Raw genomic sequence first — 18,268 nt, 5'->3', positions numbered from 1 at the left:
TGGGTCCCTGATTTGATGGGTCTTCATCTGCACCACCACCGAGCATCTGCTCACCAATGCTACCGTGTGGTCTTGGAGATGTGTAAGGCGCCAAGCACACAGGGTGCTCGGTGCATGTGGCCCAGAGGTGCTGTGGCAGGCCGGGCGTTCATCCCCAGACTTGCTCTGGGTTTAAATGATGTTACTCCAGATGCAGTGCACAGTGCATGGCTTCGAGTACTCCGTATGCTCTCCAGTTTAGGACGGGGCAGCTAACACACCCATGGGGGCCTGGCCCGAGTCAGTACAGTATGCAGTACTTAATGCAGTACGTGCTCTGAACATGAGCGTCTTTCATGGAGCTCAAGAAATGCACCTGTCACGTAACTGCCCTTCCTGGAAGGAGCCTCATTCCTCTGGCCTGGCCCACTCCACCTACAAGTTTCCTTTGGAGAGGAAGATTGAAAGAACTTGTCGTTCCACGAAAGTCTGAGGACTTTGGCAGTGAGAAATGGGATGAGAAATTCCGCAGGGACCGGGCAGGGCAGGCACATGGTAGAGGGGTTGGGGCGTCTGGGACCTGGAATGTTTGCAGACACCACGCCCCCCAGACCCCCTCTTCCTGCCCCTGAATCTCAGCCTGGTACCTTCTTACCAGCACATTGTAGGGAATTACAGACCTCCCCTCGGGGGCAGTGATGAAAAGTGAGGTCTTAGCCTGAAACCATGGGACACGTGTGGCCACGGGTGTGAACTACGGGAGGCCCTGCCCAGAGGCCTTTATAGAACAAGCTGCCCCTTCAGTGCTGTTTGCCGACTTGGGCCTTTAGGGTTTCTGACTTTCTCAACGTCTGTACTGTTGACATTTGGAGCCAGATAATCCTTTGTCTTGGGGTCTGACTTGTTCATGTGGAGTGTTCAGTGGCCTCTACCTACCAGCACCCTCCATCTGTGACAATGAGAAATGTCTCCCGACGTGACCCCTGCCCTGGTGAGAAGCACCAAGCAACTGAACCGCAGAGGACCTCTGAGCAGCGCGTCTAGCAACCCTGGAATCTTCAGATGAATCTTACAAGGAAAAGTGTTAGCAGGGGTGACGTTATAGCATCAAGTGCCACTAAAAAGATTGTTTTAAAAGGAAGACGTCATGCGTTTGCTCCTACAGCCTAGGAATCCACATGCTTCTCAAAATTCTCAAGAGCCTCTTAGTTGGTCTGAAAGGCCACCTATTTGGCCCAGATGGTAGCAACCCATACCTGCTTTCCTTAAACCGTCGGGCTGGCGGGTGACCCACACATTCAGCCCAGATTGTAGCAGCCTAGGCTTTGCTCGGGAAGCCAAGAGAGCAAAAGAAAGACAGAATGGCTGGAGCCCACCCAGTGCATAGTTTACAGCCGAACATGTGGCTTCTAGAACAAGGCAACCAAGGATGGCGGTGACCCCTGAGGCTTTTTCCAGAAAGTGGCTTGTGGCTACGTGTTGGGTGCAGGCCATACACCTCCCCTACCCACCGTTTGTGGTGTAGGTTGTTCGGGCTGAGGTCTGGGTGAAGAGCACATTGCGCTGTGTTGTTGGGAGATGCCGTTGTAGTTGGTGCTCATCATTTCCTGTGGAGGTCACTAGGGCAGCTCGTGTCTTCCCACGTGGCCGGCACTTCTGTGCCGCACTCGTAACAATCCTGATGGCCTGGTTACTCATCTGCCTGCCCCAGCGGAGTGTCCGGGCTTGGTCACCACCGTGTCCCCAGCTCTGTGCTCCGTGTCAGGTGCATGGTGGGCATCGAATACCAATGCTCAGTGTTCCAGATGGGCTCCCGTGTCAAAAAGACCTCAGTCTTGGGGCACCTGGGGACTCAGGCGGTGAAGCATCTGCCTTCAGCTCAGGTCATGATCTCAGAGTTCTGGGATCAAGTCCCACATTGGGCTCCCTGCTCAGGGGGGAGCCTGCGTCTCCCTCTCCCTCTGCTGCTCCCCCTGCTTGTATGCTTGCACTCTCTCAAAATCTTTTTAAAAAGAAGGAGGGAAGAAAGAGGAAGAGAGAGAAAAAGACCTCCGTTCCCACTGTGGCTTTGGCATTTATAAGCACAATGAGTCGGGCAGGTTCCTTGAGCCTCAGGTTCCTTGTCTGAAAATGGTGGGGATGCCCCATCTCTTAGAATCAGAGGGAAGAGTAAATGAAATAATGTATGGCGAGTACCTCACATGAAGCCCAGCACTTGGTCCATATCCAGAAATAACAGAGTCCCTCCTTCCGTAGCTACTTTATGCCATTTCTGAAGCAATCCTATTTGAAGATTTCTTTTTTTTTTTAATTTATTTATTTATGATAGTCACAGAGAGAGAGAGAGAGAGGCAGAGACACAGGCAGAGGGAGAAGCAGGCTCCATGCACCGGGAGCCCAACGTGGGATTCGATCCCGGGTCTCCAGGATCGCACCCTGGGCCAAAGGCAGGCGCCAAACCGCTGCGCCACCCAGGGATCCCTGAAGCAATCCTATTTGTTGGTTTTTCTGCGGCAAACATTGGAGAAGAGCCTGTCCCTTCCTAGAAGTTTGAGACCATTGATTCTGAACCATGTGTCTGTGATTAGTAGACTCAAACCGACCTTTCTGCCACCTTCAGCCTCCACCGCCTGCCCCGTCTCTGGCCACCAGTAAGACTGATGCGGGGACGCGGGGTCACTTCCTTATAAGCCCCCGGGAGCTGGGAAGCTTCTGATGGGAAGAGAAGAGTCAGAGGGATGTTAATGTTTCCTCCTTCTTGTCCTCTTTCCCCTCCTTATCCTTTCCATTATTCTGTTCTCCAGCAAATACTAACTCATATTTTCCAGTCCCAAGCCCTGGAGTGGGTTATGGGTGACCTGGGGGTGGGTTGGCTCAGTGGTGGCCCCACCCCAGAGGTGACCCCACCATGGAGGCGATGCGAGGGCATAGCAAGCTCAGAGTAGGTCTGGGAGGCTTGTGTCCGATGGGGCTCCGAGCATGAGCAGAACCCTCTGGTCGCAGAGGGGGTCCTTGGCTGGGGGCAGGAAGGTCACCCAGGAAGGGCAGAGGGGACAGGGGTGGGTGTGAAGCAGAGTCGGGTACACAGGCTCTCGGGGCCATGGTGAGCTAGGCAGGTTTTGGGCAGTGGACGCTGTTTTAGGAAGATCCTGCAAGCAACTGGGGATCCAGGGAGACAGGTGCAGGCCCGGGATGGGGGGAGGAGACGGGAGTGTGGATGTGGTGTTCCAGGCAGTGGACTGATGAGCAGGAGGGAAGGGCCTACAACCATGCTTTCTCCCCTGGGGTGGTCTGAGGAGGTCAGATGCTGGCTTCAGGCACGGGGAGCCTAGGTGCCTCTCGAAGACTTAGACCTGGCCCCAGGCCCAGGTGGGTGGGCCCAGAGCCTAGGGAAGCAGGACTGTACACCCCCAACCAGCAGAGATGCAGGGTGTGGTCTGGGTGCTCCAGGTCGCCCGCCCCTTGGTCAGCTCCACCCGCACCCCCACCCCCTCACCCCCTGTGTTCCGGGCTCAGGCACCATCAGATCATGAACACATCCTCACAGCAGCCTCTTCACTGGGTTCCTTCTCTCTGTCCACTCGCCCCTGGATGGTGTGTGTGGCCTGTGAGCCCCTGCAGGTCCCTGCCACCCTCACTGTGGGGGAGCTGAGCCCTGGCTTGCCCTCTAGCAGGTCACACTCAGACCCTTATCACCTGGAGCCACCGTTGATCCCCGGAGGGAACACACCCTCTGCACCCCCACATCTTTGCACAGTGTCTGGAGTGCTTTTCAACCCTGCCTCTGAGCCCTGTACCCACTGGGCTGCTGACCATCCCCCTGCTGGTCTCGGCTGAAGGCCTGGAGAGCCTCTTGTACTTGCTGTGATGGGTTGGGTGTCCCGCTAAGAGCTGGCACTCCTGCCCGTTTCCCCAGTGTGCTGTAACTCCCCCAGGAGCAGCTGTTCTGCTCCCTGGCCAATGCGTACCTTCCTGGAGCCAGAGCCTGGGTCAGGGCTGGAGGGCAGGACCCCAGTACATGAATGGGGGTGGCAGAGGGGACTTAGGTAGGGGCCATAGCCAGAAGGAAAAGTTGAGGGCATTGATTCTTGGCCAGCAAGACCCCAGCAAGGAGTCATTGTTGTTGCGAGGTCCTGGGGCCAGCTGGGGGCAGTGGTCGTGCCAGGTCCGTTACAACCATTCCCATGGGCTGCCACACCATCCCCTTCAGCAAAGGTGACCCAGCCGTCCACGAGCCCCTGAGCAGCAGGTGGACTGGCTTGTGCTTGGCCTCCCCAGGCCTCTCAGATGGCCTCCTCGCTGCCTCCTCCCACGCTGCTGTTCATTTGGTTGGTATGGCAGCTGCAGACCAGACCCTTCCTGGGTGTTTGGAGGGCATCCTGGTGGCATGGTGCTCGCAAGGAGCTCTCCCTGGCCTCAGTGTCTTGGGAGCATTAGGGAAAGGAATTTCGGATTTCCAGAGTTGTTTTTCTTAAACAACAGGGTTCCGTGTGCACGATAGAGTTTAATCTCTCTGATGCTGGCACAGGAAATTATGTCCTTGCCTGATTTTATAGAACCTTTTACAACTGCTGTCATGCAGAGTTCGGAAAGCACCCATCACGAGGCATTAAGGAGAACATACGTGTTTCATTGAAGCCTTTTGTGTCTCAGGCAGTGTGTCAGATGTGTATGCATGTGAGAGAGACGGAGAGGCTGGGCTTCTCCACAAACACGCGGCGGCCTCGCCTCTGCGAACTGGGTGCCCGTCCTCCAGCAGGAGGGGTGGCCTGTGCTACCTAAGCGAGGCTGTCAGAAAGAGCAAGCTGGGGCCCGTCCTGGAGCCCATTGCCTCCCAAGTGCTGTTGAATGGTTTGGAACAAGAAAACATATCCTTGAGGTTTTTGATGTGCCTCAAGGTAACTCATCCTCTTAGGTTGAATCATTAAAATGTTTTAGACCAATTTCTGTTCACTTTCCTGTTTTTTTCCACTGTGTATTCTCTGTAAAGCATGAGACAGAGGCCAGCTTGCTCCCGTTACATACGAATGTGCTGATTCCCACCCAGGCGAGCCTTCAAGGCTGAGCTGGGCCCAAACACCTTTGCTTTCAAGCCGCCCAGTGCTAAGAACTGCTCAGAGGCCAGCAGGAAGGGCATGGCTCTCGGCCTCTGTGGAAGGACCTCGTGGAATGCCACAGGTGGCTTGGTGGAGCTCAAAACTGGCCGAGGAGGTGATGCTCCTGTGGCGGAGTAGCCTGGGCACGTGGACCCTGGAGGGGCAGAGATGGCTTTCTCTCCTGGGCCTGCAGGGGTGCCGCCGGGAGGGCTTCCCTCGGCCCACACTCTGGCGCCACACACCTGCCCTCACCAAAGCTCCCTTAGCGGCCCTGGATGGGGCACCAGGGGCTCCTGGGCTCCAGGCCCCGGCCCCCCTGCAGGCACACTCTGGGGAGAGCCGCCCTTCCACCGAGCGCTCCTGCTTTGCTCTCACCTACCCACCTGGCTGGCAATGTGGCGCAAAAGTGAGTTTTTACCTGTTGGTCAGTGTGAGCGTGAAGGGGACAGTGAACACATTCAACCCACTCCTGATGGAGCCCTTCGGGAGCGTGGGGCCCTCTGGGCCGAGGTGGTTCTTAGGTCTCGCAGACCCACGGATGGCTTTTAAAGGCAGTGTCCTGTACATCGGATCTTTCAGCTGAAAGTGGACAAAGTAGCGGGCAGTTCCAAGGGCGGCCGTCGGAAGTCTGGTCGCAGTGGCAAAGCCAGCATCACGGTCAGCAGAGCGGTGAGCAGCACCCCCACCAGCAGCCCGGTCAGACCGAAGTGTTCCAGGTAAATCGAGCCAGCACCGCCTTCTCGTAGGTACCGGCGCCTTCTCTCTGCTTCCTTTCCCTCACTCTCTGCTGCTGCCCCAACCATTGCTTAGGGGTCCGGGTTCTGGCCCCAGCCTGGGGAGAGGGGCCAGGAGCCAAGGCCTCGGCTGTCCTCTCTGCTTGAGGACACCTGGGCACCTCGCAGCTGTCCGTGGCTGGAGACCCTCCTGGCCATCCCTCGTGATGGGCAGCCCCGCACACCAGTGCTTGGGCCCTGGGGTTTCCCTGGCCCCTCCTTCTGCCAGAAGTGTCCACTGGAGGAAGCTTTCAAAGGGAGGCATGAGCCCGTTGGCTCCCCCTGAGCCACGTGGCTGACCCACCCCCTGCCCCCCGGCTCCCCTAAGAGCCAAGGCACCCTCTGTCATGCCCAGAGCTCCAGGTCTGCGCTGGATGGGCGGGAGGCACGTGGGGAGAGGGATTTGAGGCCCCTCTCCCAGCTGATCACCCCCTTCCCAAGGGAGGGCCTGCCCTCTTGGTCCCCAGGGCCTTTCCCACCTGCCAAGCAACATCTTCATAGACAAAGGTCTGGAAGCCCGATGTCCCTCTAGGTCTCCAGAGGGCAGTATTCTGACCTCCTTCCTCCATCCTTATGCCTCTCAGTAGCATATGACACAGAATCCCCCAGCCTGGTTCTTCATGGTCACGAGGCTGAAAAGAACTTGGTCAAATAAGCTTGTGAAACACTGGTTAAGCTAATTACTCCGTTCCTTGGCTGCAGGACTTGTCAGAGCTTTTATTCTAGGAATGAGGACTGAGGGTTTCTAGGAGGTGCAAGAACATGCCATTTCCCAAACTCCCTCGTCCACAGAATTCTTTTCTCTCAGGGTATTTCTCACGGACCAAGAACCTCACAGAACACACTTTGAGACATTTGTCATAGGGGATTGAAATCTTGCTGTTCCCATTTTCTGGATGGGCAGTCTGAGGCCCACAGAACCTGAAGGGTTTGTTAAAAGTGAAGCGTAACTACGCGGGGATTTAGCCCTGCGCTCAGAACACACGCAGCCTTTCTTGTGCTCGGCCCAGCACTGCATTTCTATTGCATTTTGAGCATCTACTCTGTGTCCCTTGCATGGTGCCAGGCTGGATGCATCCCACCGGCGGGGCCCTTGTCCACCCTGTGTCCTGGCTCTGCTTTACATAGACACAGGTCATGTCCCGAGTTGTGTTTACCTGCTGGGGTGACGCTTTCCAGGAGAGGGCCTCAGAGACCAGGAGCCTGTGCCCGGGCTGGCCCCAGGGCGATGGGCATGAGGGTGAGTGGCAGGCGGGGCTCCTGGGGCGTGCGGGGGCCCAGGAGGGTGAGCTGACTCCCCTGTGGCTTTCTTTTCTGCTTCCTGCAGGACATGCTGCCCATGCCCGGAGACCCGACCCAGGGGACCGGCAACTATAACATCGAGGACTTCGCGGACCTCGGCATGTTCCCGCCGTTCTCTGAGTAGCGGCAGGCAGAGTGCAGCCGGCGCTGGGCAGGGCTGTGACGCGTGCTGTGACGGCGCCACCCGCCCCGCTGGCAGAAGGCACCGCACCCCCGCGCTGCCCCCGGCGCAGCATCGTGCAGCCCACAACCAGGGCTGCTCGGCCACCAACGAGGAGCCCTGGTAGACATTGGGGGGGCCGTTGTATTTATTGTACTTTTTTCTGTGTACGCAGGGAGGTGAGCCCGTGGGGCCCATGAGGTCTGGTTGTGAATAATCTCCTAGTAGACGACGTTCACCTATAAAAAGTCCAGTTACGGTCCCGAGTGCCCAGACCTGCCTGGGACACGGGAATCGGGTTTCTTCTTGCCTTTGACGCTGCGGACGGGTAGGGCTCGGGTGCTGGGAAGGGGGGCGAACAGGACGTGCTCCTCCCAGCAGAGGAGCACGGGGACCCAGAGGTGGACCTCGGCTCTCCTGGCCCCAGCTCAGCCACATCTGTGTGTCTGTCCGTCGTGCTGTGGGACGTGTGTACTCTGTGCAGTGTGACGTGAATCCCTGTCCTGACGGGTGTGCTGTGCCCCGTGTGTGTCCTGTGGCCAGTGAGTGTCCAGAATGCAGGGTGCGTGGTGGGTGAGAGCCCACACGTGCAGCCCCCGCCCCCCCCCCAGCTCAGCAACACCCCCACTGGTGGGAGCCTGGCCCAGGGTCCGAGCGCCGGGCTGGCGCTTCACAGAGTCTCCAGAAGTCGTGGCTGGGAGCCTGCTTGCTTTGAGGGGTCAGCTCTTCAGTCCAGGCTCCCGTCTGAGACAAAGGGGCCTGCTCCTCTTCCAGGAGGCCCCCAAGGGGGCGCTCGCCCCTCCTGGTTATGTGTAGGTGTCTCCCACCTTGCTCCCAAGTCAGCACCTGCCGAAGGCACGCCTTGAGGTCACAGAGCCCAGGCCCGTCTGTAGAGGAGAGAACGGGAAGGCAGGACTGTGTCATGCGGGCCTGCCCCCCAAAGAGCCAGCCTTGGCAGCCACATGACACCCAGTGACTCTGGAGACGGTTCAGGTGCAGACCCACGCGTGGAGATGGGAAGGCAGAAACACCTTCCGCCAGGCCGCCCGCGCCTTCTTTCTGCAGCCAGCTGGGGAACAGTGGCATCTAGCAGGGGACCGTGCAGGTCCGTGAGGCTTCCCGTTCTGATTCTGGCATGCATTCACCATGGCCTTGAATTCCTCAGGTGGTCTCAGGACAGGAGGAAGAGCCAGCTTCTAGAAGCTCCTATCTGGCTAACTCAGCCCCTGGTCCCTAGTCTCTTGTTTCCCTGTATCCACTGACCACTCCCTCCCCATGCCCTATACACTGAGGCAGGCGGTCTGTGTGGCCTCCCCATCCGTGGGCCCCGTGATTCCCATGTGGCAAGGAAGCTATGCACGCTGCCAGACAAGTGGAGGGGCCCTCCCCAGGAAAGCCTTGCACCCCTCCCGGGGTCCCTCAGGCAGACCTCCTTGGGCAGCCAGCTCAGAAACAACCCATGTCCCCACCCCTGGGACTTCAGAGGGCTGGGCAGAGAGGGCTCCCAGCTGCCTGGGTGCAGAGTGAGCTAGGCATGCAGGAAGGAGCCAGGGGTGTTTGCATGGACCTCTGCAAGCTCTGCAGCAAACACCGCCCCATCTGCTGTCCAGAGGGGACCCAGATGCCCGGCTGGGCTCGTAGAGCTCCACCTGCAAAAGCCCAGAGGTATTTGGTAGGATCCCTGTGGCCAGTAGCTGGCATGATGTGATGCCAGTCCTAGACTCTAAGTTCACACTGACGTCACAGTTTCTAGAGCGGCTTCTAATCCTTTGTGTATAGCGGTGATTGAGTGCAGGGTTCGGGTGCACTGAGGTCGTCTTACCCTTGGGAGCCTCTTCGCTGCAGGGACCTGGCGAACTCCATGCGCCCAGACAGTGCCTGAGCCAGCGCCCCCTCCCCCTTCTGCAGCCTGAGCCTACCCCAAGCAGGAGCACCATTATTTCCAGGAAAGGCACACAAATAAGGTTTCGGATCAAAGAATAATTTCTCTGAAAAATGAGAACAGATTTTTTTGTGACCTTTCCACCTGTGAGTATGGAGGTTTTGGGGATTTCATGTGTGTTTTTTCCTTCTGTTTCCTGGAGGGCAGTGGGGGATTTCCTTAGATGTGCCCATCGGGTTGACCCTGGGACACAAGGCTGTGCCAGGACACGGGGGATGTGGAAGAGGTAGAGGAGCCTCGCCCCGGCAGCCTTCCAGCCACGTCTGTGTGTCACGCAGGGGCAGGGGTGCAGACATCTCCAGGCTGGGTCCTGGAAGCTGAGGGCCATAGGGCAAGACGGGAAACGGGCAATATCATGACGCAGGTAGACCGGTCAGCATGAGCTCTCTCCTCCATTCCCATCCCGCTTCCTGATTATGGTTCTTGGAAGCTGTCATATGGCCAGTAAGAAAACAGACAGGGCTGGAAGGGTGTCTTACCCAAGAGATGACGCTCTGCCAAGGATGCTTGAGAAAGACCCGAATAAGAATGAGAGCCGCAGAGGGGTTTTCCCAGTTTGGAGTAGGGCATCCCGTGCCAGGCCGGCTCAGCCTGCTGTCGACATGTCCTCAGACTCCGGCCCACATTCCTCTCCTGCTGGAGATGCTGGGGTTCAACCAGGACTCACCCCCTCACTCACAGCCCCCATCCTCAACGCAACCTTCACCGGCTTCCTTAGGCTGGGCAAGTGGCTTCCACAAACAGGCTGGGCCATGGCAGCCTGAGCCCTGGGGGAGGATGCAAAGCAGCCACATTGAAACTCCAGCAAGACTTGGTTCGTGACTATGGCTAAGGAGATTCTAGAACACTCTATGTGTCACTCCCACTAGTTCTGTGTTTAGCTGAGGTTTCAAAAAGGGATGGAGCCATCACAGCTGTGTTCTCCTCTGCTTTCCAAAATATTAAATCCAACCCCTTTGCTGTTTCGTGAACACCTTGCAGAGAGAGGAGGGGCAGGGGGTGCAGGGAGCCTGGACCACTAAGCCAGTGAAGATCCCGTGTCTCCCCCAGATTAGCCACATGTGATGGTGACCTCTCATCTACTTCTGCCTGCCTGAGCCAAGAGACGGGACAGGTCCCGGGGAAACGAGTGGTGGTCTCATCCTTCTACGTCAGCGTTTGGGAGCAGCAGAGCTCTGCTGGGACAGTGACCCCCCCACTCGCCTGGGCCACCTGCTCCCTGTCGGTTATGACCTGTCACATAGACCAAGCCTCCTCCAAACTCTAATGGGTAATGAGTCAGGGCAGGAATGGTCTTTGTTGTACCAGAACCTATGAGTTTGGTCATTACTTGCCAGGGGTCCATTTTCTCCTCCCTCTGCCAAATCCTCATCTTGTGTCCTAAGGGGCTACAAGCCACCTGGCTGTCCACCTTTCCCTTGACTGCCCAGGGCTGGGACAGCTTGGAGATGGAGGTTCATTCATAGATGTGCCTGGGTCTTGTGGCCAACGCTGGTTGGGGCACCGACCAGGAAGGGGACAGGCTATTCCGGACGGGGCGACTGGCTCCCCGGGACAGCCTCGTGTTCCTTTGGAGATGACGGGCTTCCGTGGACCATGTAAGCACTTAATCATTTCTCTTGTAGCCTCTCTTCTTATGGCTGTGAGCTGTGCTGTGGATAAATCATCATTTGTATTTCTTGAATGTTCTCTATGACTAACGGTTATTGAGTTGGTTGTGTATATGTGTAACTAATGTAACTGCCTTTTAAAATTACATTACAATAAAAATGACTTTGCTCTGAACAGTGAACCGCGCAGGCCCACTTGGTGACTGGGCCGTTTGGGGAACCTTCTCTTGGACTTTGGGATGTATCTGGATCACACATCTTCCTGCAGGCTGTGTTGTATCACTGCCGGCAAAGGTGGAGAGTCCCTGGGTACAAAAGAGGGACCCTTCCTAGGGTCTAGCTACGTAGGAGAGGAAGGGAGACGCTTGCCCTCGTATGTTCAGCAGAACTCTCTAGAAGGCCCTCTCTGTGCTGTGTCTGTTCATCATTGCAAACCTGTGCTATGTGGCTATTAGTCCCAGTTTACAGATCATGAAACTGGACTCAAGAAGTTAAGTGACTTATCTAAGAACAGACAGGAGGGGACTGATAGAACCAGGACTTGACCTCAAGCCTCACTCCAGACCCTGTCCTCTTTTTATTTCATTTTAAAACTCTCCCAAACTTGGGGCACCTGGTGGCTCAGTGAATCATCTGCCTTCAGCTCAGTTCATGATCCCAGGGTCCTGGGATTGAGCACCGTGTTGGGGCCCCTCCCCCTGCTTGTGCTCTCTCTCAAATAAATAAATAAAAATCTTAAAAAAAAAAAAAAAAAAAAACTTCTCCCAAACTTGACTATTTTAATATGCTCAAGCCTCTAGTAAATAGTTAACAAAATCTATCTAACCTTTTTCTGTTGGGAGATGACTATTTGGAGTCTCGCAAAATGGCAGACTTAAATCATTTAAAAACTTTTCCATCAAACATCTAGCATTCCTACTTTTTTACAGCTTTATTGAGCTATTATTGATATAAAATAAACTGCATATATTTAGAACATACATGGGAGAAAGTCTTATGACCTTGAGATAGACAGATTTCTTAGATACTCCACCTAAAGCATGATCTATAAAAATAAAATTTTAAATTGGACTTCATAAAAAATTCAAAACCTTTGCTTTTCAAGCACACTGTTAGCAGGATGAAAAGATCCACCGTTGACAGGGAGAAAACATTTGCAAACCATGTATCTGACAAAAGACTTGTATCCAAAACATATAAAGAACCCTTTGAACTCCATAAACAAGTCAGTACAAAACGGGCAAAAAATTTGAACAGACACTTCACCAAAGAAGATACAAAGTGGGAAATAAGCATTAAAAAAAAAAATGGTTGGGGGACACCAGGGTGGCTCAGTGGTTTAGTGCACGCCATCGGCCCAGGGTGGGATCCTGGGGTTCCGGGATTGAGTCCCACATCGGGCTCCCTGCATGGATAGAGCCTGCTTCTCCCTCTGCCTATGTCTCTGCCTCTCTCTGTCTCTCTCTGTGTCCCTCATGAATAAATAAATGAAATATTAAATAAATAAATGAATGGTTGGGATCATTAGTGATCAGGGAAATGCAGATTCTAATTCCACTAGCCATTAGAATGGTTTAACATTTAAGCAGACTGACGTGTTGTCCAGCATGTGGAGGGCCTAGACCTTCCCACATACCCACAGTCCTTTTGCACAACAGTTAGGCAGTTTCTTATAAAATTAAACACCACATGCACATATGACCCCATCTTTCCACATTTCCACTTATTTGCCCAGGGGAAATGAAAACCATTCCACGCAAAGACTTCAATAGGAGTATTCATTGCAGCTATACTTGTAATCACCAAGAACCAGGAACAGCCTAAATGCCTGTCAGAAGGTGAGTGGACAAATGGTGGTACATCCATACAATGGAAACCTACTCAGCAACGAAACGAATCAAAGCGTAGATACAAGCAACCGAAAGATATATCTCAAAAACATCACACAGAACAAAATTAGCCAGGCACAAATGTAACCACATGATTCCATGTTTATGAAATTCTGAAAAAGACCTCTAGGTAATCAGCAGGGTCCTGGGATGGAGCCCTGTGTCGGGCTTCTTGCTCAGTGGAGAGTCTGCTTCTCCCTCTCGCTCTGCCCCTTCCCGCTGCTCATCCTCTCAATCTCTCTCTCAAAATAAATACAATCTTTTAAAAAAAATAGTTAAAAAGTGAAGGAGTAAGAAGAAAAAAAGGATGGGGAAAATGGAGCTTTCAGCCTTCCTGGCACCTGGAAGCTTTATGATTGAAAGTGTGATTTTGGCATGGATCTAGAACACGAGATCAGTGAAACATAATGAAGAACCTAGCAAGACACATTCAGAAGGAATTTGTCCTTTGGGAGACCCAGCATCACAAATCACGGGGCTCCCAGAGAATGGTGGCAGGGAAAACACGCAGGAAAAGAAGACATTTTATTCTTAACTTACACAATATACAAAATACAGAACAGGAAAAATACAGTGCATGGAGATGAAGATATCTGAATGTTAAAAAGTGATGTATATTAAAAATTTGGAAGAAAAACCTAGGAAACTGTATTTATAGAATCCAATCAGCAAAGGATTTCTCATACCAAGTATGAAGACCACAAACCATAAAGTAAAATACTGATGTGTTTGAACTTGCTGAAAGATTCATCTTACAAAAATGTGAAAAATGGGGTGCTGGATGGCTCAGTTGGTGAAGCGCCTGCCTTCAGCTCAGCTTATGATCCTGGAGTTCTAAGATCGAGTCCCACATTGAGCTCCCTGCTCAGCGGGGAGTCTGCTTCTCCCTCTCCCTCTGCTGCTCCCCCCTGCTTGTGCTCTGTCAAATAAATAAAATATTTTTTTTATTTTTTTTAAATATTTTATTTATTCATGAGAGACACAGAGAGAGAGAGAGAGAGAGACGCAGAGACATAGGCAGAGAGAGAAGCAGGCTCCATGCAGGGAGCCCGACGTGGGACTCGATCCCAGGTCTCCAAAATCACACCCTAGGCTGAAGGGAGGTGCTCAGCCACTGAGCCACCCGGGCGTCCCAATAAAATCTTTTTAAAAATGTAAAAGACAACCAATAAACTGGTAGAAAATATTTGCAATTTAAAATTTATATACCAAAGTGGTATGTGAGCAGAGTACTCAGAATCTATGAAGGATTCACTAAAATGAGTAAGAAAAAAAAGTAAGAAAAAGACAACAGGTGCATGGCCAAAGAGTTTGAACTCAAATGGCATTAAACATGTCAGAAGGGGCTGAACCAACCTCGTAATTCAGGGAAATCCAAAACTGAAACAAGATAACTATGTCCTGGGATTTCCTAAGTCTGATCAACACAGTTATTATTGAGGGTACGGGGAAGCAGGGACACCTGCTGATGGGAAAGGAGCCGGATGCTCTGGGGAGTGTTAGGTGACGTCCCTCCAGGTCAAAGATGTGCAAGGCCCCTGACTCACGCAGCGACCCCAGCTCCACACCCTGTCCTAGGAAACCTCCAGCAGGAGCATGAGGGGACAGTGACAAGGAGATTCGCTGTGCTGTGTGTAGCAGTGAAAAGTGAGAGACATCTAACCGTCCCTCAGTGGGGACATGAATAAACTCAGTCACACCAAGGAATACTCTGCTGCCTGTAAAGTGGCTTGTTGCAGCGTGCAAAAATTCTAAAAAATAGGGTTTTGAATTTAAAACATTGTTGGTATTTTTATAACAGGACAATCACATATTTTGTGCATAAATAGGTAGGTAATTAGATTTTAAGGAAAAGAGTGTCATAAACAGACTGACAGGCACCACTCTGGATAGAGAGGGTGAAGAGACGATGTGGCTGTAGGGTTTGTACTTCTGAGTTCCTTAAAGCAGATTAAAAAAGAAGGGTGAGTGTGGATGGAAAATAAAGGGAAGAAGAGGCGCCCCTGAGTGGTTCAGTCAGTGAAGCATCTGCCTTGGCTCAGGTCATGATCTCAGGGTCCTGGGATCGAGTCCTGTGTCGAGATCCCTGCTCAGTGGGGCATCTGCTTCTTCCTCTCCCTCTGCCTGCTGCTCCCCCACTTGTGCTCTCTCTCTCTCTCTCTCTCTCTCATTCTCTCTTTCAACTAAATAAATAAAATCTTTAAAACAAATAAAGGGAAGAAGAAAAGCATTTGAAGAATTAGGGCAAAATGTTCAACAGCTCATCTCATCTTCGTACTGAGCAGGGAGGGAGTATGTTACCCTTCTCTCGAATTTGCTGTGTTGTGGAAGTATTTAACAATTGCACATAAACCAGTAAGTGAGAAAGCAGCTACTTAATTTCACTAAGTAGTCAGGAAAATGCAAATTGCAGTAAAAATCAGGCAACGTTTCTCGCCCCTAACAGGTTGCCAAAAGCACAGAAGAGTATTTACATCCATCACAGGTACAAATGCACGTGCAAGAATTTTCTGAAATATTTTTGGTAGAAATCTACATTTTCACAATTTGAGTGACGATATCTTTTTTTTTTTTAAGATTATTTGAGAGAGAGGACATGAGCGGAGGGAGGAGCAGAGGGAGAAGCAGACTCGTCGCTCAGCAGGGAACCCGATGCGGGGCTCATTCCAGGACCCTGAGATCACAACCTGAGCTGAAGGCAGATGCTCAACCGCTGAGCCCCCCAGGTGCCTAAAGTGACCATATCTTTTAATTGAAAATAAACATGTCTTTGACCCAGCCACCTCCTTTCTAGCTGTTCCTCCTGGTGAGAAAAGAGCCTTGAAGAATGCAGGTGTATGTGTGAGAATGTATACTGCAGCGATACTCCACAGGGGGAGAAAAATTGTGGATTGAGGCAAAGCCAAATAGAGGAATGGATGAATAAATAGAGGAATGGATGAATAAATTGAAGAACATCCTTTCATTCAATGTTACATAGCATCACCTCTGTGTGTGAACAAATACAAAACAATCCCATTTCAGGCCTGACACTTGTGAGCCTGTTTCTCCCCCAGACTCCCCCTGCGTGTTCTCAGTGTGTTGGTGATGACGTGCACCTGCTGGGCACGGGGCTGAGGCTTCACAGGGAAGGCGCGCCCACCCGTGGAAACCTCATTCCTGGGGAAGAGGCAAGCAAGCAGAATATGACATTCCAGAATGTGCTCAGGTTTCGGCATAGAGGACCCCATCCTGCCCCAACACAGATGGGGAGGTGGAGCGGGGGAGGGGCTGGAGAGCCTCGAAGGCTGTGATTAGCTTGGCTTAACCAACAGGTCCCAGATGGGGCCCAGCAGCAATGCAGCCTTCCCACTGGGAGCCCAGCCTGTGGGCTCTACTTTTGTGGAAAACACTTACTGGGCTCCCATCTCCAAGCCCAAGTCCCTGATAAACCCCAAGGTGGGTATGCAGACCCTCAGTGGGACACCAGCCTCTGGTTACAGCCCAACTCCTGACTCCTGACTCTTCCCACAATTTTATAATTCTCCATGGGAGTCACATACGCACGCAGAAAGCAAAGAAACCTGCCCAGGGCTGGCGGGAAGGGAAGCCAGCGGGCACCGCAGCCACCTTCCAGCATGAGGGCGTGTCTCCTCCACGAGGCTCCTTGAGCACAGAAGCCAGGTCCACTCCTGTGTCTCGTGGGCCATCCACCCGGTTTCCCCTGTGGTCCTGAGAGCAAGCTGCGCCCCGGAGCCTCAAGCGTGGGGCCAGACAGGCCAGGCAGCCCCGCAATGGTCCAATGGCAGTAAGTTCCCAGCGGCGGGTGGCAGCTCGGTAGGGGTGGTGTCCGAGAAGGGGGCCGTGCACCCCTGCACCTGCAGCGCTGTGGCTCCCACACATGGATGGAAGAGAAGGCAGCCGAGACAGCTGCTGGTTGTCATGGTGGCCACTGGCTTAGCCCTGGGGAGACAGCCAGGCTGGGGTCAGCAGGACATGGGACACCAGAGCCTCCCCTCTGGGATCTTGCAGCATGGCCCCCGTTTACGGTGGGAAATGTGCGGGAGACCCTTTCCCCTCCCAGGTGCACATGGCAGGGAGGCCATGTGACGGGGTGGTGGTGTTTAACCTGGGCCAGGCTCTGCAGGCAGCCCCGGGGGGAGACGTCCAGGGAGGGCTGGGACACCCCCACATGCAGGCCGGTCCTGTCACCTAAGAAGACAGCCCCATGGAGCCTGGGCCAGGGAGTAGCTCAGCCCAGGGGTCTAGGACATTCCCAGTTCCAGCCATGAAACCCCACGTCCCGTAAACAAAGAAAACAAGGACATTTGGTCACCCACCTGGGACCCCAACGTTTGCTGACTGTGTCGGCAGAGCCCCTGGACAGGAAGCAAGGCACCGACAGGATTTTGTAAGGCCGCAGATGGCTGGAGCTGGACAGGATTTTGCTGGGAACCGCAAACAGCATTCTTAGGTAACAGAAGGGGAAACAGCCCAGATGTTCACTCGAATCTCGCTCTGTTTCCCAGAAGCTTAGCAATAGAGGAGCGCTCCTCTCAGCCCTGATCGTCTCGGTGAATGGGGCTGCGAATCAGACCCACACAGATCCCACCTAAAGTGGGATTTTCTTTTATTCAAACAGGCTCCATGCCCAGCATAGAGCCCAGTGCGGGGCCCAAACCCACAACACTGGGATCGAGACCCTAGCTGAGATCACGAGTCGGACGCCTAACCCACTGAGCCACCCGAGCACCCCAAAGCAGGGCATTTCTATGCCATGTGCAACTCCCCAGACCTGTGGAGAAGGACCCTTCCCCTCAGGCCCGGGGAAGGCTGACCCAGCCAGTTGTGCAGGTCCTCCATGCGTCCACCTGGAAAGGGAACAGCAGAGAAGGTGACCCGGCCGGGCAGCCTGGTCCCCTGATAGAAGCCTGGAGTCTTCGAGGCTGGGCTTTGTGCGGAGAGCAGCGCTGTTTCTGCCCCGAGGAAACCCAGCTCCAGATCCCTTGTGGTCTCGCTGGACCCTCTGAGGACCCGAGGCAGTGGCAGATCCTGGAGCCTGCCCCCCTGGAGCAGAGGGGAAGAGGCCCGGGGCAGACTGGCAGCGATGGTGGCCACACAGAGTGGCCTGCGGCCGGGGGTCCCCAAGGGGGGTGATGTCAGAGCCAGCCCAGTGTGTCCGTTTCCCTGGGCTGCCCTGACAAATTAGCACAAGTGGGATGGCTTAAGACAGCGGAAATAGGGACGCCCGGGTGGCTCAGAGGTTGGGCATCTGCCTTTTAGCCCAGGGCATGTTCCTGGGGTCCTGGGATTGAGTCCCGCATTGGGCTCCCTGCATGGAGCCTGCTTCTCCCTCTGCCCGTGTCTCTGCCTCTCTCCCTGTGTCTCATGAATAAAAACAAACAAACAAACAAAAATGTATATATTCTCAGAATTCTGGAGACCACATTCTGAATCAAGGTGTTGGCAGGGCTGGTTCCCTCTGGGGGTTGAGAGGGGGCGTTGGGGCTGTGCCTCTTCCAAGGTTTTGGTGGCTGC

General features: G+C 53.7%; 1 protein-coding gene across 6 annotated transcripts in view; it reads left to right on the top strand.

The window, feature by feature from the left end:
- ARNT2 (aryl hydrocarbon receptor nuclear translocator 2) overlaps nt 1-11,044 on the top strand; it is a 155,780-nt gene extending 144,736 nt beyond the window's left edge. For 5 of the 6 annotated variants that reach the window (XM_077874295.1, XM_077874275.1, XM_077874302.1 and 2 more), the window contains 2 exons: nt 5,655-5,791; nt 7,176-11,044. In XM_077874295.1, coding sequence (XP_077730421.1) covers nt 5,655-5,791; nt 7,176-7,274 — 236 coding nt within the window. In that variant the 3' untranslated portion in view covers nt 7,275-11,044. Of the gene's footprint in view, nt 1-5,654; nt 5,822-7,175 lie in introns of all 6 variants that reach the window. The other variant, XM_077874286.1, reaches the window with a different exon arrangement.
- Nucleotides 11,045-18,268: the final 7,224 nt, after the last annotated feature.

This window comes from Canis aureus, chromosome 2 (assembly GCF_053574225.1).
Source record: "Canis aureus isolate CA01 chromosome 2, VMU_Caureus_v.1.0, whole genome shotgun sequence".
In the NCBI taxonomy this organism is placed as follows: domain Eukaryota; kingdom Metazoa; phylum Chordata; class Mammalia; order Carnivora; family Canidae; genus Canis; species Canis aureus.
This window is presented reverse-complemented; position numbering and strand designations above follow the sequence as displayed.